Source organism: Nerophis lumbriciformis, linkage group LG33, assembly GCF_033978685.3.
Source record: "Nerophis lumbriciformis linkage group LG33, RoL_Nlum_v2.1, whole genome shotgun sequence".
NCBI lineage: Eukaryota > Metazoa > Chordata > Actinopteri > Syngnathiformes > Syngnathidae > Nerophis > Nerophis lumbriciformis.
In genome coordinates, this window is record NC_084580.2 from 16,691,126 (window position 1) to 16,716,216 (window position 25,091).

Here is a 25,091-nt window from a genome sequence, read left to right on the forward strand (position 1 = left end):
CTTCTCACGCTCCTCCCCCTGCCTCGCTCCTTTCCAAAGTAGCCGCGCTCCTATTGGCCAGAACTCCTCGGCAGCGCAACCAGGTCAACGGCCACGGGGCAGTGTGCGACGCGGTGATTGGCCGGCGAGGCGGTCAACCCCGCGAGCCCCACGTGGAGCGCTGCTTGTGAATGGCTGGCGGTGCCGCTCCGGTGGGCGGGGCTTAGAACAGTCGGTTAGCTTGGAGCGTAAAACCGCGTGAGAAAGTTGCCATTGAAGGGGGAACTACAGCCGGACGCTAGACTGCTGATACACCGCCGCCGTGGAGGTAGTTGTTCGCCATACTAACAATACATTTCCTCTTTTTTTTTTCCACTGAAAGAGGACATATACACAAACTTATATATTCAACGAGTCAAGTGGCGACTCTTTAGCCAGCGAGGATTCGTTTCTTTGGGTCTACTTTTTCCCCCCACGCTCGGAATATACACGGAACTACCCTCACCTGGTTCTTTGTCGACGGAAAAGAAACCCCCCAGAAAAGGAGCACATTAGCGGGTTGTTTTTTTGTTTGTTCCGGATGGCTTCGTGAGCCAGTGCAGCCTGATACTTCACCCCCGTGTTTTGGTGCCTCTGAAGTGGGGGGCCTAGCTTGAGACGGAAACGGGAGCACCCCCCTCCCCTCTCCGGAGATAACAATGTTCCCCCAGGGGCGACACCCGGTAAGACCCCCCGCCACCCCCGTCCTGTCTTCTTTCTTAACCTATGGAGGTCTGCTGTTAATCACCTGCATGTGACATCCTGAGATACGTAGATATTTGGATCATAGTGTTCACACTTAACCCTTGTGTGGTGTTCGGGTCTGTGGGACCCGTTTTAATTTGTTTTATTTAAAGAAAAATGATACAATTTAATTAATTTTTCAAACCGAGACTCACTGTCTTTGGCTCATATTCTGTGAAGAACGTATATCAGAATACATCTTTAATGACCACACACCCTACACATTTCTATTACATATAAGATGTCCGGGTCCACTGGATTAATAGAAGTGTGGAAATTGATGTTCTGTGTAACACACACACACACACACACAGCAGGCATAGACAGGAGGAGGACAGTGTAGGTACACAGAACATCAGAGGGTCAAATGTGCGACAAAATGAGAGCAGACAGTGTTGACAAACAATGTTGCAACCTGGTGTGAGATGTAAAATATGTTGTTAATATTCAGTCTTTTATTGTTCATAGTTACTATTGTAAATCCCACTTTCTTTGTTAATGTACATTTTGGGTGTCCCATTCAGTAAAAAAAACCCTGTAAAATTCCATTCCGTTTTCTTGAGGTGGTCTGTCATGTTTTTAGAACTCTATGGGACATTGTGACTTTTGGTATTAGTGTTCCTGAAAAAAAGGGAGCCAAACACACATACTGTACAGCAGATATTTACAGCTAAATGTGTATACATCATTTATACACACATACACATTGGCCCCACAGACACATTTTTTCTCTCAATGTGGCCCCCAGGTCCAAATATTTGCCCAGCTCTGAGCTAGAGCATAAAAAACCTGTTTAAGACCTTACTTTTTTAACCATTGTGTGGTGTTCGGGTCTGTGGGACCCGTTTTCATTTTTTATTAAAAGAAAAATGATACAATTAATTAATTTTTCAAACTTTGGCTCATTTTCTGTGAAGAACATATATCAGAATACATATTTAATGACCACACACCCTACACATTTCTATTACATATAAGATGTCGGTGTCCACTGAAGTGTGGAAATAGATGTTCTGTGTAAAACACACACACACACACACACACACAGAGCAGGCCTAGACAGGAGGAGGACAGAGTGTAGGTACACAGAACATCAGAGGGTCAAATGTGCGAGAAAATGAGAGCAGACAGTGTTGACAAACAATGTTGCAACCTTCTGTGGGAACCGCAGGTGCAGAAACACAAAAGAAGAATCCCTGTAAAATGCAGAAACTGGCAGAAAAATTTCCATGCAACGTTCATATTGTTGTTACTCAACCAGTGTGTGTGGGTCGGATGGACCTGTTGCATTTTGTGGCTTTTAATGCCTCACAATCAAACACTTTTATGTTAAAATACTGAACAGATGTTTGTTGGGATAAGGTAAACATCTGTTCAGTGTTTTAACATAAAAGTGTTTGATTGTGAGGCATTAAAAGCCACAAAATGCAACGGGTCCATCAGACCCACACACGCTGGCTGAGTAACAACAATATGAACGTTACACAAGGGTTAAACAAAATGGTGTGAATCTGAATTAGATCCTGTGCACATTGTGGTCCACACTGTTAAAAAAGCAAAAAAAAACCATGTGTGTTCTTTTCTCTTATAAAGATTGTGAATGACTGAATTCCCCCAAAAAAGTGCAGTTCCCCTTTAAGCTCTCCAGTCCTTCCACTCGGCGCCAGTAGATTCCTAATGATTCACCCTTCCATTAGTGTTCATATCCTCTGCTTTGGCTCCACTCACGCTTCTCATTTCCTGTGGCTCAGTGTTAACGGTTACCCGTACACACATTTTGTGTGTAATTTCCTATTTATGATTTATTTTACCTCACTTCTTTTTGAATGCGTTTTTTATTATTCTTAATTATTTTTTGCTCTGCGTTGGGGTCCTAAGCCAATCGTGAGAGTGCAGCCCTACACTGTGTATATATGTATAAATACCGTATTTTTCGGAGTATAAGTCGCACCGGCCGAACATGCATAATAAAGAAGAAAAAAAACATATATAAGTCGCACTGGAGTATAAGTCACATTTTTGGGGGAAATTAATTTGACAAAAGCCAACACCAAAAATAGACATTTGAAAGGCAATTTAAAATAAAGAATAGTGAACAACAGGCTGAATAAGTGTACGTTATATGAAGCATAAATAACCAACTGAGAACGTGCCTGGTATGTTAACGTAACTTATGGTAAGAGTCATTCAAATAACTATAACATATAGAACATGCTATACGTTTACCAAACAATCTGTCACTCCTAATCGCTAAATCCCAGGAAATCTTATACGTCTAGTCTCTTACGTGAATGAGCTAAATAATATTATTTGATATTTTACGGTAATGTGTTAATAATTTCCCACATAAGTTGCTCCTGAGTATAATTCGCACTCCCGGCCAAACTATGAAAAAAACTGCGACGTATAGTCCGAAAAATACGGTATATTAATATGTATATACAGTACAGGCCAAACGTTTGGACACACCTTCTCCTCATTCAATGGGTTTTCTTTATTTTCATGACTATTTACATTGTAGATTGTCACTGAAGGCATCAAAACTATGAATGAATGAACACATCTGGAGTTATGTACTTAACAAAAAACTAATTCTAAAACGGTAAATTTTTGGTTAATAATTGCATTACTTTCACATGATCATTTGCAGTAATTTACTGTGAAGTAAAAATGCTGTTAAATATAAGGGTATTGTGATTTTTTTCAACTGTACTGTCCTAGTCTAGTTTTTGAAGTTGAATGTTATTTACCATTCGTTCGACATGCTCTGTTGACATTTGTTGTGTGCTGAATAGCTCCAATAAGCATGTTTGTGTGCGTGCCCATGTTCTATAATAGACATAGCTAAATAAATTTAACAAAATGGCTTGACTCCTAATTAGATCTGATGCATATTGTGGTCCACACTGCTCCTAATAATCATGTTAACGTGTTTGCTCATGATTGCTTTGGGTGTAGTGTAGTGCAGTAAACAAAATGGTGTGAGTCTGAATTGTGGTCCTATAGTTTGCCTATAATAATTTAGTTATAATAATAATAATGTTAGATAGTGTATACAGCCTGATAGATAACAGCTTAAGCACATTTGGGTTAGTGTTGTGTTGTATAAGTCTGGATTGGATCCTATGGACATTGTGGTCAATTGTATGCCTCTAATAATTGTGTTTGTGCGTTAATGTTAGATAATTTATACAGCTTGATAGATATCACCTCAAGCTAGGTCTGAGCGGTATGGCCTAAAAAAACCCCTCAGATTGTTTCACAAAATATTAGAATTACATTTTTTTCAGATTTGTCCCCCTACTTTTTAAAGAAACCAATGAGTACAAACATCTTGGCGATGTGCAGAGCAACTGTTTAAGTGGTTGTTCTCCACTGAATCTTTTACATAGTGTCATCAATAATATACATACCTGGTGTAAATGATTCCACCACAGTAAGATGCTTTTTGGCCGGAGTTTGTTGTTACTGTTATGCTAGCGTTGTAAACAGTTGCACTTCCTGCACTCGACTGGAGGCTTTGGTTTCAGATGCTGGAGTAACTTACTGACAGCACTTTCTTTATAACAAACGTCTCGTTCTTGAGCGTTCGCATTACCCATGTTTTGCTATGTTTTACTAGGTGTGCCGCTAAGGAAATAAAAAGGAGGCTGGAAGCTATGCAAGCTCCTTGGAGCAAAAAAATCTATTTTTTTTAATGTTTTGTATTGTCTGCATCATAAAACTCTAATTAATCAATATATCGCCCAGGCTTACCTCAAGCACATTTGGGGTAGTGTTTAAAATATAATCAAAATGGTGTGAGTCTGGATTGGATCCCATGTACGTTGTGGTTCATAGTTTAATAGTCATATCTTTGTGTGTGTTATTGTCAGATAATGGAAAGAGCCTGATAACACCTCAAGCATATTGATTAGTGTTTAAACAGTGAGTATGGAGTGCATCCCATGCACATTGTGGTCCAGAATACGCTGTTAATAATGTTAGTGTTTGTGTTAGAAGAAAGATGACAGCAACCATATTTGTGGTAGTGCTGTTTACACCATTGTCAGTCCATAAACAAGCACACTTGTATTTAACAGTTCAACATATCCAAAAGTAGTTAGAGGAAGCAAAGCTGTTTTTATTCTAGCCTTGTCCCATGATGAGCGTCTAATAGTGAACAGTGTGAGTCTGGTTTGGAGATAGATCCCAACAGCCATATGCCATTCATTAATGCTAATGCTAGTTGTTAGGACCATGAAAAAAATGGTGTTGAGTCTTGAGTGGAACACTTTCCCACAATATGGCTCTAATAATCCTAAATTTTTGTATGTGTTTATGTTAGACTCTCCATAGGTAGCCTGTTAGGCCCTACCCAAAGCTGGATAAGGTTATCTAGGGTAAATCACACCTAACCGTATCCGTGTCCACACACAACAACGCCACCGTTTAAGACCCCCGCCCCTTTCCATCCGCTGGCGCAACGCGACCTAGTATGCATGCGCGGAAAAATACATTTCTACTTGAGCGTCCATCTGCTCCAATCTCTCCAGTAGATGACTTTACTTCACTGTGAAGTTATTTAAAAGAGATATTTAGTAAATAGTTTGCTGTGCATTTTACATTTGTTTGCTGTGTTTTCTGTGCAAGTTTTTAAATTAAAATGTATCTCCTTTGAACAATATCCAGTGTTGTGGTATTTCAATTAACTAGAATCCAGTGTGCTTTGGGGCCCTATTGTAGTGAATCACAACTGAGCCATCATACACGAATCAAATCTTTAATCGACATGAGAAAGTAGACAATGAGATAAAGAACATTTTACAATAATTACCACAATTAATCTAGACCAGTGGTTCTTAACCTTGTTGGAGGTACCGAACCCCACCAGTTTCATATTCACCGAACCCTTCTTTAGCGAAAAATAAAATTCAAGACAAAGTTACATGTTTTTTTTACTGGTGCACAAAATGAACTGTGCATGAACATCACGTTGTTCAAAGAACACAACCAACACAGTGCATGAACTCACAGCAAATTACACACCTGCAAATCAGTGTGACTTCTGGTGTTGCCGTATCCATAATACGCCGATAGGGACAAGTTTTTATTTACACCATGAGTCAGGTGTGTCTTGACCTCCGCGTCGGAGGCTCCGCCGAACCCCTGAGGGCGACTCACCGAACCCTTAGGGTTCGATCGAACCCAGGTTAAGAACCACTGATCTAGACAGAGAATACCCAAAGTATTGTTGTGGGTTGACTCCGCCGTTGGGATATTCTTTCTTGAGATATGGCGTCAGGGGATAAGCTGGGTCGCCCAAAAGAAAAACAGGGCCCGGATCTTCATCTTCCAGCATTTGTTTGGGACACAAGGGGGTGGTTCCATCTTTCAGCAGTCACACACTGCATGTATCACTTCCACGGAAGAAAGGGGCCATGTTTTTCGGTAAATAGACTCACAGCTTACCTGGACATTTGAAAGTTCTCTTGCCGTCTGAGAGGTGTTGTATCCGAAATAGCTACAATCGCCCGTTGCCTACTCCTTAAGGTATTGATTTGTGATTTCCAAAAGCGTCTGTACATGTAGAAGAAGGAGAAACACGGGCATGTCTGGATGATCCACCTCCATCTTTGTTATGAAGCTGACTATGGCACGTTCTTTCTGATGTCCCTGGGCTTAGGCTAAATAATTATTTGTTTAAGGGGTTAAACGACTTAGTGTAGACATGGCCTTAGATGACAGCAGCCTTATTTAAAGTAGTGTTTGCAGTACACCGTGAACACAATTTAAGGACTCTGGATTGGAGCAGACTACAATAGCCATTTGTCAATCATCATCCTTAACATGCTAATAGACACAACATGCACTGAAAAGTGTAAACTGTCATGTTAAATGAGCCAATTTGGATCATAGTGTTTACACCATAAACAAATGGCTCACATGCAAATTGAGGTCTGCTGTATTGGTATGGCTCTAATAATCATATTTGTGCGTGTGTTAGTTTGTTAGACAATGCTGTCTATACCTATCAATATGTGTTTTATTACTGTACAATCAGAATAAAATAATGTCAGTCCACACTATGACCTTAATAACATGTTTGTGTTCACGTTAGGCGCCCCATCAGGCTCCGGGCCAGCCCTTTAAGTTCACCATTCCGGAATCCCTGGACCGCATCAAGGAGGAGTTTCAGTTCCTGCAGGCCCAGTACCACAGGTGGATAATGCTCTTATTGTGTTTTAATAGTCTCATTGTAATGGAGTGTGTGCAGTGCATGCTCGACAGCCACAGCCAGCCCCTCCTGGCGTTCGACTCACCCATAAACATCAGATCGGGTTCAGAAAAGCACACGCATGCAGCACGCTCGTGCATCCGGCTTGGGGTTTTTAGCCGCTGCGGTAGGTCCAAGTAGCCATGATGAGTGGCGTGTGGGTCTCATAAATCACTCCCTTATTTCCCCGACTTTTGCGTGGGTGTATTTATTTGTTTTTGGGTGGTGGCGCGACAGGTGAAATCCAGTGATGTGTAAACACATCGTGACACAAGGCAGGAGTGGCACCGTGCAAACAGCTTGCAGGGCCGACACGCCGCGGTTGTCACGGTTCAGCAGGAAGAGTCATGTTCTCCGTTTCACTCTTTGTTCTTTCCATTCTGTGTACTTGCAGGAAGCTTTAATCAGAGACCGAAATGAAGGAACAGGTTTAGACGCGGTCATATTATCTATTGTAGGTTGACAAACTGCCCGAGGGTCTGCAAGTCGCTGGTTTATTATGTCGAAATCCTTTTAATCCAAAACGGAGGAATTGTAAGACCGCAGACAACCGCTCATTTGTGATTCTAAAAACATGTACTGATAGACAATAATAACCGTTCTACTTGTGCGCATGAGATGCCTGAGGTGCCGTGCTCTGTGATAATGTGTGACTTTTGTGTTTGCCAATTTTTTTCAGTCTGAAGCTGGAGTGTGAGAAGCTGGCCAGTGAAAAGACAGAGATGCAGAGGCACTATGTCATGGTGAGATCCATTTACACTTGTTCTTGTTCTCAAACATATAAGTGCCCTTGAGAAAGATGGCGTGTCCTCATCAGCCCCTGTCTGCGTCGAGAACTGTCAGCTCACGCCTTAAGCGACGAATCTCTTTTTGTGCGTGTGAAAGCAGGGAGAAGCCGACGCCAATGTTTTGAAGTGCTGACTTCCCTAGAATGGAATTATAATGACTTAGAAATATTTTAAAGACTTACGAGTGGCCTTACAACTAAATCTTCTGGCTCCTGTTAACTTTATAATAATTGATGTATAAATGATCTGCATGGTTAAAGCTTATCTTTCCATAGTTGCAATATTTCGCAAAGTAGTTAAGATTGAATCAACGGTGCCTCTGCTGGTGGCGGCCAAATAGCGTGCTTCATTTTGACTCTGTAGCTTCGAGACCTGAATAATTAGTAAAAAAGGTATTTAACACACATACAGCAACGTTTTTCCACTTAATGCAATTAAGAACAGTTTGCGATGTTTTGTATGTAACCTTTAAAGTACACTGCAAAAACTGAAATCTAAGTAAGATTAAATATCTCAAATAAGGGTGATATTTGCTGATTTTCTGTCTGATAAGATCATTCTTCTCACTAAGCAGATTTTATGTTAGTGTTTTACTTGTTTTAAGGGGTTTGGTCCTAAATGATCTCAGTAAGATATTACAGCTTGTGGCTGAGATTTTATGACTTATATTGAGTAAAACATGCTTGAAACTAGAATATCAACTGTTGCAAAGCTGTGTCATCAACACTCACAAGTATAAAACTGCTTTTTTAAAGTAATAATTTCTTATTTCAAGCATGGAAAAAAAAATTATGACTTTGACACAATGGTGTCTCATAATTAAAACAGATGACAGCCAAATGGACTTTGCTGTTTTATTTTCAATGAAACAATAGAATATACGTACTCATATAGTAGTACAGTTGTTATTAGTGAGAATATACTTATTTTAAGGTATTTTTGGGTTCATTGAGGTTAGCTAATTTGACTTGTTTTGGAACGTCTTGACAAGCCACATTTTCTTGTTCTATTGGCAGATAATTTTGCTTAGTTCAAATAAAATACCCCTAATCTTTTAATTTTTTTTTCTTGTTTTTGAACACTGACTTTTTGCAGTGTACACTTTTTCAATATTTATGTCAATAATACAGTTGATACAGATTTGTATTTGCAATGGTGTATTAATGTCCACACTTCTGAGTGATACAGTACTCTCTACTAGAGTATAATATTACTACAACGCTGTTTTACCATTATTGTTTTGACCATGACGTGCTAATGCATGTTCACAATAAACACACTATACACCTAACGCTTTTTAGCATTTAACTAGGGGTGTAATAAATACATTGCTATTGGGATCCAATCGGTACGCAGCTGTACTAAACTGAAAACTTTGTACTGATTTCTCATGAGGTACACTTTTCAAGCTAGAGGCAAGAAGTGTACATTCTGTGTTGTGATCCACTTCCACAAGCTCGCGGGCTGTGGAAGTAAAAGTGGAGTACATGTTAGACAGTTTTTTTACTTTTTATGTTAGAATTTTATGAACTAGAGGATAATCTTTTAGCAGTAATTACATTTTTGCATTTTATTTAAAAAAATAATTGCGCACATAAGCTAAGCAGTTTGTTTTGCCTTTTGTTTCATTACTGTACCAAAAATGAAAGGAATATTACTCACCCCTACATTTAAACGGGGAAAAACATGTTTAAAACAAATGCCTTTGTAATACGTTTTCAAATGTTTGCCCTTTTCAGGCTTCAATGTTGGCATTTATACAGCAACCTTATAGCGCGTTCCATTTACCTCAGAAGTTGGAAGTCGGAGCTGGAAATTACTTCACAGCATGAGCGTTCCAGTTATGAGGTCGGAAATCAAGATAGCCACATCTACGAAAACTATTCTTTATCTGAATATAAACTTACGGAAAAATATGCACTCCTTTTGCAACCTTCAAATATGTTGGATGAAGAGGAAACACAAATACGCTCTTACTCGTGATGTAGAATGTATAAAACATATGAAAACATGTCATTTACTCGTTGCCATGTATAAACATCAAACAATACATTGTATATGGCTGATTTAGCGCGACACAAAATTGTCAGAAGTGCTAATAACGAATAATACAGAAGCTTCTAATATTGTTTACACTCAGAGCAGCCGTATTTGAAGCCAACTCGGGGGTGGTAAGGACTCTCCGTTTTTTCCAATAAGGAAATCCGACCTCTGGGGGCATTCCAGTTTAAATTTCCAACAAGGAACTTGGAAATTCCTACTCCCCAGTACAGCAGGAACACACCATAAGAGTTGGCACCCAAATGCATTGATTGACAATTAATTGGGTTCCGTGGTATTTTTTGTCATTAGATTGTGTGAAATATGGGCCCATGTCGAGATTACGGCATTGCAACAAATTTGTGCTGAAAAGATTTAGTAAATGAACAATGTTTGCATTTTTTTGTTTTCGGAAATGCTGTTGTTTTAAGCAATTGAACAAAATGTCAAAAAATGTTTTTGCGCCTATTCAGTTAAAAAAAAAAAAGTTTGGTAAATGTAGTTGACTGCTTGTGACTTTTTATTGCCTGAGAGATCCCTTCAGTCCTTACCCAGACAGACAATAGACTGATTTATATAGCCATGATCCCAAAAACCATATTGAGATGTCAAACTGTGATTTAGAATGGCTTGTGATGCCTTTTCATGTGAGACATCATATTGTCGTAACACAATGAACAAGAAGGCAACAATAGATTCAGTTTATTACAAGAATACATCAAGCTTTGTCGGAGAAGTTGTCTTTTATGTACCACAGAAAAACGTTGTCATCAGAAAGTGGTATACCCTTCACTACTTTTGACAATGGCAGCGCAGTGTTTTGCATACTGAACTGTATAAACAATCCTGGTTTTGTTTGCTTATTAATTTTTTGAAGATGCCCAAAGAAAAGTAAATTTTTTTGTTTTTCTTTGCCTACGCCGCAGAGTGCTTGCTCATGTCGGCTTAAGTGTTTTTTCTGTCTGACTTTACATTACTAACCTTTGTACTTTCTGTCCTCTACAGTACTACGAAATGTCTTACGGCCTCAATATTGAAATGCACAAACAGGTATGTTTTTTCATTTGTTTGTGTGTTTTTATTATTGCCTTGTGTGTGTAATGGGGTGAGTGTGCATCTTCGTGTGTGCACACGTGTGTTTATCCGTGATCGATAGAGCTCTATCTCCATTTCCCCAGTTAGAGTCAGCCGGCTGAGCCCGGAGGCAGGATGAATGGCTCTGTAGATTGATTGGTGCTGTCTGGGGGAGCGGCCTGCTTCATTACATTAGAGGGGCATGGCTGCGGAGGGCAGAGGGATCGATCATCGGCCGGGTTAGAGACAGCCGAGCTGCACGTTTTGCGAGCGTCGACGCAAAACTGTGGGAAGGTGGATGCACAATTACGCGGACAACAAGACAAAACAGCAGACAAACATAAAACAGGGCGGCAAATGCAGAATGTAGAGGACAAATACACACAAACAAAACGTTTGATTATTACAAGGGGGGCAAAATATGTTTCCCTCAAGATCAGAGTGTTTACCAGTAATTACCGTTGCTATCGATCAGTCAGGCCTGAGGAAATTGGAGGCGGATTGGCCTGGGCCGCTTCACTGAAGAGTCTTACCGTCTTCTCCTCCTCCTAAAGGGCTATTCTGTTGTTTTATACCCCAACTTCTCTGCCTGCTGCTCTCACTCCCCGTTTGTAATTAAGGGAGCCCCTTTCTTCCTCCCTCCCCCTCCGCAACCGCTTTTCTTCTTGGCTCCACTTTCATTTCATGTCCATGTGAAGCTCCTGTTCCTTCTTCTTTGTGAGGGAGATGCATTTCTTCCTATTGTACACACACACACACACAAACACACACACACACACAACTCCAGGGGAGGTCATTAGCTTCAGGCTTCAGTTGTCGGAGCAACAAGCTTCTGTAGGCGGGGGTGTGTGGGGGGGGAGAGTGGGGTGGGGGAGATACAGACTAACAAACCACCTCCTGCTGTGTACGTACGTGTGTGTGTGTGTGTTGCTCCAATTATATGTGTGTGTAATGGGATGTCTGTTCTTAGTTAACGCATTATGTATTTTATCATGGCCCCCTCTGACTCTTCAAATTTGATATATTAGAAGGACACAGAATGCTTCCTTTTCGTCCCGCACACTTGTCCCAACATGAGCTGTGCAGGTAAGCCGGTTGGTTTTGATCCTCATTAAGTTAAGATGACCTGATAGTCTTTGGTCAGACTATTCTCAGACGGCCTAATCAGAGGAGCCTTGATACCAGGGCTAATTATAGAGCCCTCGCAGCACGGGATTCTTAGAATGGACCCACAGGTATAGGTCTACGCCTAAAATTAGCTTCTCTCAAGCTTTCTAGACATGCTGCCAATTAGCTGTAAGACCGATTTACAGCATGCCGAGGTCAGCGGCTCACTAGCTTGCCAGTTGTCACGGGCTAAAAGGATGTCAATTATGTCTCCAATTCAGATTTGCAAGGCATTGTGTATTCCATACTTAAGAAGTGTGGATACAAAGGATAATTGAAGATAACACTGTTTACATATCAATGTACAGTTCATACCAGTCAATTAAACTATAGGCCTCACCAGCACAGAGCAGAGTATAGAGAGCGAATGGCCAAGTCTGTTTCAGACGATCTCCTACATAATTGGTCAAAAGGCATTCTCCTGAATACAGGACTGCTCCCAAGGTGGAGCTGATTCTCTGTGGCGCTTCCACATTAGTTTTTCCATCCATCCAACGCTTGTTTCAACATGTAAAAATGCCCTGTTGTGCAACATGGGGCTGGTCCACTTGTGAAAAGTACATAAAAAATGTTCATTGTTCTCCGCAACCCGCAAAAGGAGTTGTACATGGTTTGACAAAAATAGACGTACCGTATTTTTCGGACTATAAGTCGCAGTTTTTTTCATAGTTTGGCCGGGGGTACGACTTATACTCAGGAGCGACTTATGTGTGAAATTATTAACACATTACCGTAAAATGTCAAATAATATTATTTAGCTCATTCACGTAAGAGACTAGACGTGTAAGATTTAATGGGATTTAGCGATTAGGAGTGACAGATTGTTTGGTAAACGTATAGCATGTTCTATATGTTATAGTTATTTGAATGACTCTTACCATAATATGTTACGTTAACATACCAGGCACGTTCTCAGTTGGTTATTTATGCGTCATATAACGTACACTTATTCAGCCTGTTGTTCACTATTATTTATTTATTTTAAATTGCCTTTCAAATGTCTATTCTTGGTGTTGGGTTTTATCAAATAAATTTCCCCCCAAAAATGCGACTTATACTCCAGTGCGACGTATATGTTTTTTTCCTTCTTTATTATGCATTTTCGGCCGGTGCGACTTATACTCCGAAAAATACGGTAATGCTCCAACAATCCATCAAGCGGTGCGGCTTCATAGCTTACCAAAGTCGTACTAAAAGATTCTGACAGATTCTTGAGCGCCGTGTGTAATGTTCTATATTCTCAATGGAAAAATTTAAGTTTTGGTGTTATTAACTGCCGTCGTATTGCAGTATACACGTATATCTGCCATCTACTGGTCACACTTATCATTACACCATGTACCAAATAAATTAACTTTGAGGTTAGTAAGCACAACCAAAGTTATTCCGTACATTAGGCGCACCGGGTTACAAGGCGCACTGTCGAGTTTTGAGAAAATTAATGGATTTTAAGTGCGTCTTATTGTCCGTAAAATACAGTATGTTTATTGCGCCGACTGTTGGTCACTCAACACTGCATGAGTGCATCAAATACGACCGCAAAATTTAACTTTGACGAAGTAAAATCATGTTGTAATCAGAGTTGGGTAGTAAAGCACTACATTTACACTGTTACATTTACTTAAGTAGCTTTTTGAAAAAAAAACTCAGAGTAGTTTTAATGTAACACACTTTTTCCTTTTACGTGAGTATTTTTGGAGGAACAAACGCTACTTTTACTCTGTTACATTAAGTTTCAGTCCGATTGTTACATTTATTTATGTCATAATTATTCATAGTCTATTGATTAAGACTTACAAAGACAAATTCATTTTGACAGCGAGCCTTCTTCCGGCAGGCACTGTCACATGAATATGTTTCGTCAATCCAACAAAAGCTTTAGTGACGTTTGACTCAATTTTCACCAATCAAGCGGAGCCTCACGGCGGGGATCTTGATATTGTAGGTATGTAACGAGCAACGGCAATAATGACGGCGGAAAAACTATTACCCTTTTCGATTACAATTATTTAAGAAACTGAGATTGATAACTGCACTTTGATAAAGTCGACTAAAACTACATTATTTTAGATTACAAACACATTTACAATACAGCTAAAATAAATTTTTGTCAAAAGACTATGACTAAAACTAAATTAAAAACCGCTGTCAAAATTAACACTGGTCGGTGGTATAAATAAAAAACTACTTTTTTAACAAGTGTCTGAATGTTCCCAAAATGAGACAATTTAATTATGTGACATGATACAACACATCCCAGCTGTTTGAGACAGCTGGTAAGCAGAAACCTCCCAAAACAGTTGACTAAAATAGCAATATTTTGTATTTCTCTGAGTCTAACAACCATACGTGTCATTTAAACAAATTACAACATTACCAACAACACTAAATAGCACTAAAAATGTGTAGTTATTGGTTAGATCTGGATCTTGAAAATCACTAGTGCGAGCTTATTAGCATGTAATATTTTCTGCTTCTACTGTATTTACATTCTCACAGAGCTAAACAAGCTGATATGACCACAATCGCCCCCCCCAATTTCTGAGAGGCACACTGCGTATGACCATCAGTCATATTAGAGACAAGAGCATGGAAACTAGAACTTCACATGTCTAGCCATCCATCCATTTTTAGTTGTAAAAACAGAAGAAACTGAATTATTTGATAAATCAGACTAATTTAGTGCATTTAAATGCACTGACTGTAAAAAGTGGCATGAAATCAGACAAGGCATCATAAATCTTCAATGAATACTTGACTAGTAAAAATAACATTTATATCATGTGCTGTCATCGGTGTCCGTAGAAATGTTCACATTTCAGCCTACAAGAATTCCACTTCTAACTAGAGAAAACACGTTGCAATAAAAGATGATTTTTATGTTTTTCATGCATGCACACGTCAATTACAATTGTAGTCCAAGAACCATTAGAAATAGCTACTAGATACATCAGAAGTTACACACTAGTTACTCAATACTTGAGTAGTTTTTTCGCGGATTACTTACTCTTACTCAAGTTATTTTGATGACTACATTTTACTTTGACTTGAGTCACGTTATTCAAAAGTAACAGTATTCTTACTTGAGTGTAATTTTTGGGTACGCTATCCATCTCTGGTTGTAGTTTATGAGCTGAAGTATGTTTAGAACTATATTGAGACTTATTATTTTTGGTTGATTTTGTCAGGAAAACTAACGTCAGAACGACTGCAATTGGGTGCCTACAGACATAGCCGCACATGTCATTTGGTATCAAAGATGGTGCCTCTTGTTTAGTTGGCCATACTCTCTCTCTCCACGGCTCTGCACCAGCAAATATAATTGCAAATTGCTAGTGATTCCCTCAACATTTGGATTTCTTCACTTTTAAATGATAATGCTTGGTTAAGATTATATGGAGCGATGTATTGAGACGCAAACAAACGAGGCACGACTGGAAAGAGGTAAAATGGAGCAATGCTCTACAAATACATTGCGAAATGAGCGCATAAAAGTGTTATCTAATGCTAATCCTCGGTAAATATCATCCTTGGTACTCGTTGACATGTGGTAGGGCATTCATAGAAAGAGACCGTTTACAGTAGGTACTGCGGTATGGGTTCACACAGTTCAAATGAGCTCAGCAGTCAACTTTTCTGTTTGAACAATAGTTTGTATGAAGTGAACTTAGTAATTACCCAGTAAAGTATGTTTGATTGAGGCGGTTATTTGTTTGATGTGGAATGACACACCCCATTGATTGGGGCACGGCGTCTGTTGATGGCCACTATTTGGGGAAATACAGTATTTATTTTTAACGCATTTCTCATTCAGTTGAATTTGTGTGAATTACAGCTTCCATGATTTATCTTAGTTTTAGTTTTATCTGGAGGTATTTTACAGGACTGTTCACTTGCTACAGCATATGAACTGTGTAATGAAACCACCCTTAGCTTCTTAGCATATACTAGCTTCCTGGCCTGATGTTAATTGTTACGTTCGAGCTGAAGAAGGCATGCTTGCAATTCATGTTTATTACACTCTGTCAATTCTTCGTTGCTCATGTTGACTTACCCGCATTCCCAACCTCCCACTTCAATCCTGTCAGTTCAGTTTACATTACAAATATCATGTCTTGGAGTTCAGAGGTCGTCCAAATAAGTCTCTTGCGCTTTCTTTTTTATAGCTCACCCAGGTGCATAATTGGCTAAACGGCTGTAGGGTCAATGCTTTAGTGAGATTTGGAGCGGTATGGGTGTGTGCCTGCCAAATCGGGCATGTCCTCTGTAACACACCCAGATGGGCTGAACAAAACTCGTCCAGATTTCTCATGTCTTGCATGTATTGGTAATAAAGAATCTTTGAAGGTTAGAAACCTGCATCTGTTTGCGAGCTAGCTAAATGAATGCTCAATTCAAACAAAGAGATTGTGTAATGTTAAAGGGGAACATTATCACAATTTCAGAAGGGTTAAAACCATTAAAAATCAGTTCCCAGTGGCTTATTTTATTTTTCGAAGTTTTTTTCAAAATTTTACCCATCACGCAATATCCCTAAAAAAAGCTTCAAAGTGCCTGATTTTAACCATCGTTATATACACCCGTCCATTTTCCTGTGACGTCACACAGTGATGCCAATACAAACAAACAGCAAGGTATAGCGACATTAGCTCGGATTCAGACTCGGATTTCAGCGGCTTAACACTGCCTGATAAGATAATTGGACAACTATGAACTAGGTTTACAGCATATGAAATACATTTGGCAACAACATGCACTTTGAGAGTGCAGACAGCCCATTTCAGGCGCGCTAAGAACATATATTTTTCCGCGATTTCAGCACTCAGGTTAACCATACCTAAATAGACACAAAATACTGCATTACACAAGACTACCCGAATGTACTCGAATGATTGAAAAAAAAAAAAGTTTTTAAGCTAAATTATTGGTAAACACAGTTTATGTATAATAACTTACGTAAAACCGAGAGTAATGAATAAAGTTTTCATCAATTAATATATTCTGTAGACATACCCTCATCCGCTCTCTTTTCCTGAAAGCTGATCTGTCCAGTTTTGGAGTTGATGTCAGCAGGCCAGGGAAGCTAGGGTCGATATTCTTCTCTTGATCATTTTCGGTGGCATAAGGGACGGTGTGAGGCAAGACATCCAGGGGGTTTAGCTCGCTCGTCTGCGGGAACAAACTGCCGCCATTGCTTGCCGTGCTACCGAGGTCCTTTGTCCCTGAATAGCTCACACACTCCGGCAGATTCAATGGGGGTCTGGCGGCAGATTTCTTTGACTTTATCGTTGGAAACGCATCTGCTTTGAGTGTCGCAGGATATCCACACATTCTTGCCATCTCTGTCGTAGCATAGCTTTCGTCGGTAAAGTGTGCGGAACAAACGACTGACCATTTCGTCGGCTTTCCCCACACCCTTGTATTTTGAACAAATTTCGTCCAATTTCTTGCCACTTTCGCATCTTTGGGCCACTGGTGCAACTTGAATCCGTCCCTGTTCGTGTTGTTACACCCTCCGACAACACACCGACGAAAGTGAGAAAATGGCGGATTGCTTCTCAATGTGACGTCATCGCTCCGAGAGCGAATAATAGAAAGGCGTTTAATTCGCCAAAATTCACCCATTTAGAGTTCGGAAATCGGTTAAAAAAAATATATGGTCTTTTTTTCTGCAACATCAAGGTATATATTGACGCTTACATAGGTCTGGTGATAATGTTCCCCTTTAATATCTACAGTCTCCACTTTGCTGGCTGCCCTACGTGTCCTCTCTGATTACATTTGTTGCTAACTTGCTGAGAAGTAAACATAGAAAACCCTAGTTCTCTTATGTTGTTGTTTAATAGCGCGTCTTGTTTCTATGGATTTAATGTGGAATGCCTTTCAAAGCATCTGCCCAAAACCAAGGGCAGTACAGCCTGTACGGTGCAAAAGACCCTCATTGATACATGCATACTTATAGAGATTGTGCGTATGTATCTATTCTTACGTGTACCGATGAGCCAGCGCCCGGCCTTTTCTACTTAAGACCAGAGACGAGGGCGTGGCTACATGTCACCGAGTTGGCTATCTGATGGTATACGAAAGAAGAAGAAGCGCTACATGTCACGGCTTCTCCAATTCCCCTTTCACCCTAGCCTTCCCCTTCATATTGCTTTGATTGGATGATGCGTAATACGAGCCCACTTATCTGATTTGATGCCACTGCGGGAGTATCTGATTTCAGACAATTGTAGCCACCTCCGGGGGGAGTCAGGGGCGGAAAGGGCGGATGTGTTGGCATGGATACTCGGGGCCCAGCAAATGAAGTTAGGAGCTGATGAGATTATGTTTAAATGCTGTTAGGGATGGGAGGCTTATAGGGATCGACAAGAACAGAAAAACGGAGAGAACATTGAAAAAGAGTGCGAGAAACTTGAGCCGTCTCCTGATAATTACTAAGGAAACCTCTCCGGTTTGTTTGTTTCGGACATCTTCTATCTCCTTTACTTCAGGACAAGTCCAAATGTACATGAGTATTAAAAAACATATCTCCAATCTGGCCTCAATTTATCACTTTTGCTCTCAAGAATAAAGTACATTTTGTAGAAAAGTCACCATATGAGCAATCAACGACCAGGGGAATCAGATGTGAATGTAGAATCAAGAAAACATTTTCTCACGCAGTGGCCTAGACGAGGGCTGCAAAAATTAGTCAAATTTTTATTGTGATAACGATTTTGGCAGCTACGATTATTTGCGGAGATATTTACATTTAAAAATCAGGCTGCGCTGCATTTCAAACCAAGCACGTTCACAACCAACGGTCGGTTAACCGCCATGAGGGCGACCGATAGACAGTGGACTCATCTGAGAGTGAGTAAGAGTGAATGACAACTTAGGTTGAAGGTAGATCAGCCAGGAGCTCCCTAAAATATTAGAAAAAAAATATACAGTATTGGTGCCTTCCACTCCTGCAGAGTTGCACAGAGGGTACCAACAGGCACGCATTTTAACCCCAGAACAGGACCGCACTCCTCAACGTTCTCTAGGCACTCGTTTCCCAAAATCCGGAAATGCTCCCAAGTGGATAAACCAACAACAAACGACACAACGAATTGCACGACAATACTGTGTTGGTGTGCACATCCATACAAATTATCGAGTTGTGGAGAACACGTTAAGTAATAATAACACTTCCCTTCTTTTCTCAACTGCCATCGTTTGCTAACAGAGCAAGCCACGCACCACCGGTGCAAAGCCCTGACGAACGGATACATAAGTGAGCTTGCCTCAAGTACAGAAAACCGTAACATCAACTGTGCACCGAGGGACACCGTATCCATCCACCTCTTAAACAACCGCCAAAATAATGGCTATTGTAATGTTTGTTCGGCTAAAGATATATATATATATATATATATATATATATATATATATATATATATAATATAATATAATATAATATATATATATATATATATATATATATATATATATATATATATATATATATATATATATATACCGTATTTTCCACACCATAAGGCGCCCTGGGTTAAAAGCCGCGCCTTCAATGAACGGCATATTTCAAAACTTTGTCCACCTATAAGCCGCCCGGTGTTGTAAGCCGCATCTAACTGCGCTAAAGGAATGTCAAAAAAACAGTCAGGTCAGTCAAACTTTAATAATATATTAAAAACCAGCGTTCTAACAACTCTGTTCACTCCCAAAATGTACGCAAATGTGCAATCACAAACATACGTGTATCAACATGGACAGAGCTGCGTGAAAAAAGCCACCCGGCCTCTTCGCGTAAACTTAAACTTACCTTAACCACTCGCTCATCTTTTCTTCATCCATCCCTTCGAGTTAGCTTTTATGATGACGCCGGCTGGAAAGGTCTCTTTTGGCAAGGTCTTCCTTTTGAATATCACCATGGGTGGAAGTTTCTGGCCATTAGCATGGCAAGCTAGAACCACAGTGAAGGATGACTTCTCATTCCCTGTGGTGCGAATATTCACCGTACGTGCTCCCGTTGTATCCACAGTGCGGTTCACAGGAATATCAGTTGCTGTGAAATAGTAATCCGTGTGCGGATGGAGAGATTGCGTCTTTTCATGAACCGGATCCCTGACGCTTAGTAGGAGCCATTTTGTGGTCTTTACAGATGTAAACACACAAAGGAAATGAAACGTACGGTATATCCGCGCGCTTTTTCTTCTTCTACGCGGGCGGGTGGTTGCTTACAGTAGAAGAAGAAGCGCTTCCTGTTCTATGGGGGCGGGTGCTTACCTTGGCGGTTGCTTGCGTAGAAGAAGAAGCGCTTCCTGTTCTACCGGGAAAAAAGATGGCGGCTGTTTACCGAAGTTGCGAGATCGAAACTTTATGAAAATGAATCGTAATATTAATCCATATATAAAGTGCACCGGGTTAAAAGCCGCACTGTCAGCTTTTGAGTAAATTTGTGGTTTTTAGGTGCGGCTAATAGTGCGGAAAATACGGTGTATATATATTTGTGTACAATGAATGTGTTCCATATGTGCCTTTCGTGCATAATCCTATTTTTTTTCACTTGCTTGCATTTTATGATTGCACTCTGCAATGGCATATTGATTTTAGTTAGCCCTTTGTCTTTTGCACATTTTATTTTATTATTAATGAATTATTTTTATAGTTAATTTTGAAATGGTAAGCCAAGCCATGTTAAAATAAAAAGTGCAATAAAATATGTTTTAACTAACCGTGAATAATCGTGATTGATAATCGTGATTTCAATATTGATGAAAATAATTGTGATTATTATTTTGGACATAATCGTGCAATGCTAGCCTAGACTATATTTAATCAGTTTTTTAGGAAAACACCTCCTTTTACCTCTGGGTAAAAAAAGTGGGTACAAGAGTTTCGAGAGTGCGTTCTTTACACAAATACCCCCAAAAATTACAGCATACACAGTAGTACCGTAACAAGCTGAACTGGTTCTTTGACGAAACTTTTGACTTACAACATTCGTAACTCAAATCAATGTCGATCATTGACATTACATAACATCAAATTGGTTCTTGGCTCCCAGAACTGCAATTTTACCATGTAACATGCTTTTTTAAAAGAAAAACAAACTTTTAGTTAACAAATATTGTATTAGAAAAATACAATCGACAAATAGTATAAACAACTACCATAGTTTTATGAACTAATGTTAGTGTTAGAGAATTGACTTTCCAGCTGCTCCTTTTTTAAACACACCATCATCAGTGTGTTTACATTTTAATGGATAAATGTCAGTCGTTCACAAATTATTTTAACGTCCTTGGCTGGTGTTAATACTCTTTTTGCTACAGTATGGTGCAGACTAGCAGGGCTAAGGCGTATTGCTACTGCTACGGTACTTTTATTTCTGTAAACCAATTAATATCATCCACCCCTTTTTTTAGCACTGTTCTTTACGCTCAATGTTTTCCTTCCCAAGGTTAGAAAACAAAGTTATGTCAATCTCGAGCTATAAGCTAATGCTAGCAAGTAAGACAGAGTGTTTTAGGTGGGTCAATCTACCGTATTTTCCGCACTATAAGGCGCACCGGATTATTAGCCGCACCTTCTATGAATTACATATTTCATAATTTTGTCCACCAATAAGCCGCCCCGGACTATAAGCCGCGCCTACGCTGCGCTAAAGGGAATGTCAAAAAAACAGTCAGATAGGTCAGTCAAATTTTAATAATATATTAAAAACCAGCGTTCTAACAACTCTGTTCACTCCCAAAATGTACGCAAATGTGCAATCACAAACATAGTAAAATTCAAAATAGTGCAGCGCAATAGCAACATAATGTTGCTCGAACGTTAATGTCACAACACACAAAATAAACATAGCGCTTACTTTCTGAAGTTATTCTTCATTCGTAAATCCTTCGTCTTCGGTGTCCGAAGTGAAAAGTTGGGCAAATTTACGATCCACTGGCAGATGTTGGCGTCGTCTGGCGCTGCCTCCTCGTCTTAGTGAAGGTGTGTTCGCCTTCTGTCTTCCATTGTTCCCACGCAGTTAGCAGTCTAGCTTCGAATGCCCTGTTGACACCAATATCTAGCGGCTGGAGGTCTTTTGTCAATCCACCCGGAATGACGGCGAGTATTGAATTAAGCGTGTCAGCGTGTCTCTCAATGTGCTGTTATGAGCTAGCAAATATAACAACTACACTACCCAGCATGCAACGATAGTTACGAGCATGCGCGGTAGCCCTGAGAAGTTCCCACGCAGTTGGCAGTCTAGCTTCGAATGCCCTGTTGACACCAATATCTAGCGGCTGGAGGTCTTTTGTCAATCCACCCGGAATGACGGCGAGTATTGAATTAAGCGTGTCAGCGTGTCTCTCAATGTGCTGTTATGAGCTAGCAAATATAACAACTACACTACCCAGCATGCAACGATAGTTACAAGCATGCGCGGTAGCCCTGAGAAGTTCCCACGCAGTTAGCAGTCTAGCTTCGAATGCCCTGTTGACACCAATATCTAGCGGCTGGAGGTCTTTTGTCAATCCACCCGGAATGACGGCGAGTATTGAATTAAGCGCGTAAGCGTGTCTCTCAATGTGCTGTTATGAGCTAGCAAATATAACAACTACACTACCCAGCATGCAACGATAGTTACGAGCATGCGCAGTAGCCCTGAGAAGCGATGTTGTATGCTGGGAGTTCGAATGTGGTTATGAGCACGCTGTGAGAAAACGTTGAGAACTCAGTTAACACGCCTCGTCTGCATTATTTATAATTAGACAGACAACACACTTAATAGGAGCCATTTGGGGTCTTTACATAAACACACAAATGGAAATGAAACGTCACATATCCCAGCATGCACCGCGCGCTTCTTCTACGGGGAAAAAAGATGGCGGCTGTTTACCGTAGTTGCGAGACCTAAACTTTATGAAAATGAATCGTAATAAAGCGCACCGGGTTATAAGGCGCACTGTTAGCTTTTGAGAAAATTTGTGGTTTTTAGGTGCGCCTTATAGTGCGGAAAATACGGTACATTAGATTAGACATTAGACAAACTTTAATGATCCACAGGGGAAATTGTTCCACACAGTAGCTCGTGTAAGGATGGAAAGGACAATGCAGGTATAAATAGACTAAATATAGCGATATAAAATATAACATATATATGTAATATTTACATACGGTAATATATGTACAGTATATTATATATATTGATATATTATATTATATTATGTCTATATCATATATATACAATATAAACAATTACCATGTACAATATTACAGTATATGTGACAGCTGCAGCATAAAATAGAGAGTAAATCCAGCAGAAAATAGACATTAAAAACAAAGAGAAGTAGCTAACATAGAAGGTGTCAGGTAATAGACAGATATCATCTATTGCTGTATGGCGAGTGATTATACAGCTGGATGGAGTGCGGAATGAAGGAGTTCTTGAATCGAACACTGTGGGAACGAAGCTGAAGGAGCCTGTTGGAGTATGATCTCCGCTGTCCCTCAATTGTCTGGTGGAGTGGGTGGGCAGGATTGTCCATGATGGCCGGCAGTTTGTCCAGTGTCCTCCTATCCCTCACTGACACAAACGCCTCCAACTGCTTGCCAATAGTTTGGCCGGCTTTCCGGATCAGTTTGTCAATCCGGTTTGAGTCCCTTTTGCTGGTGCTGCTGCCCCAACAAACAACTGCAAAGTACAGAGCACTGGCCACAACAGACTGATTAAATATCTCCAACAGCTTGCTGCACACATTAAAGGACCTAAGCTTCCTCAGGAAAAAGAGTCTGCTCATGCCCTTCTTGTAAACAGCTTTGCAGTTGTCCTTCCAGTCCAGTCTGCTGTTCAACTAGCGGTGGGTTACTCGTAACTCAAATGTTACCTAAAGCCTAACATTTAGAGCTGAGAGACAGATCTTATCTCAAAACACTCGTAAGTTGAGGTACTATATTATGATTGTGATAACACACATTTTACATTATTTGACACATATTGTATATACGTATTGTTGCAACAAACAAACAAAACATATTGTTATAAAAAGTACTTGTACAACTAGTAGCCTTGATAGTACTCTCTGCAGTTGAGTAAATAACGAGGCAATACAGTATTTCAATAGGGTAAAATACATAGTGGAGAAAAAACTTTAAAGGTTATCATTTTTGTGTTAGTGCTGAAGAAAACCTACGAGTTTGTGGGTGAATGGCTAAAATGTGGACGTGAGCAGAGTGTGAAAGTCTGTCAATGTGTTACTTAATTATTGTTTGCAAACAAACTGCAATGGCTTGATGATTTTGGTATCAACACCCAATATTGCCTCTTCCTATCAATCCTCAGACCGAGATCGCCAAGAGACTGAACACCATCTGCGCACAAGTCATCCCCTTCCTTTCGCAAGAGGTAAGCACGCCATCTCTTGACTGGTTTATCATCTGCTGCGACCCTCCCCTTTTTGAAACCTTGTGTTTCTGGGTTTTTTGCAGCATCAGCAACAGGTGGTGCAGGCGGTAGAGCGGGCCAAGCAGGTGACCATGGCCGAGCTCAATGCCGTCATCGGGGTACGCGGACTACCCGGACTACCACCCACAGTGTGTACTCTTCTACTTTTCCTTTTATTTTGTATTACGTAATTACATCTGATGTAAGAGAAGTACCGTATTTTTCGGACTCTAAGTCGCAGTTTTTTTCATAGTTTGGCCTGGGGTGCGACTTATGTGTGAAATTATTAACACATTACCGTAAAATATCAAATAATATTATTTAGCTCATTCACGTAAGAGACTAGACATATAAGATTTCATCGGATTTAGCCATTAGGAGTGACAGATAGTTTGGTAAATGTATAGCATGTTCTATATGTTATAGTTATTTGAATGACTCTTACCATAATATGTTACGTTAACATACCAGGCACATTCTCAGTTGGTTATTTATGCCTCATATAACGTACACTTATTCAGCCTGTTGTTCACTATTCTTTATTGATTTTAAATTGCCTTTCAAATGTCTATTCTTGGTG

The 25,091-nt window shown here is 40.0% G+C and overlaps 1 protein-coding gene across 2 annotated transcripts in view; it reads left to right on the forward strand.

Annotated features, from left to right (window-relative positions):
* The first annotated feature begins 247 nt into the window (after positions 1–247).
* Positions 248–25,091, forward strand: part of LOC133575952 (transducin-like enhancer protein 1) — a 56,134-nt gene continuing 31,290 nt past the window's right edge. For both annotated transcript variants that reach the window (XM_061928897.1, XM_061928898.1), the window contains exons 1-6: positions 248–701; positions 6,863–6,963; positions 7,698–7,761; positions 10,852–10,896; positions 24,410–24,472; positions 24,556–24,660. In XM_061928897.1, coding sequence (XP_061784881.1) covers positions 678–701; positions 6,863–6,963; positions 7,698–7,761; positions 10,852–10,896; positions 24,410–24,472; positions 24,556–24,660 — 402 coding nt within the window. In that variant the 5' untranslated portion in view covers positions 248–677. The remainder of the gene's footprint in view (positions 702–6,862; positions 6,964–7,697; positions 7,762–10,851; positions 10,897–24,409; positions 24,473–24,555; positions 24,661–25,091) is intronic.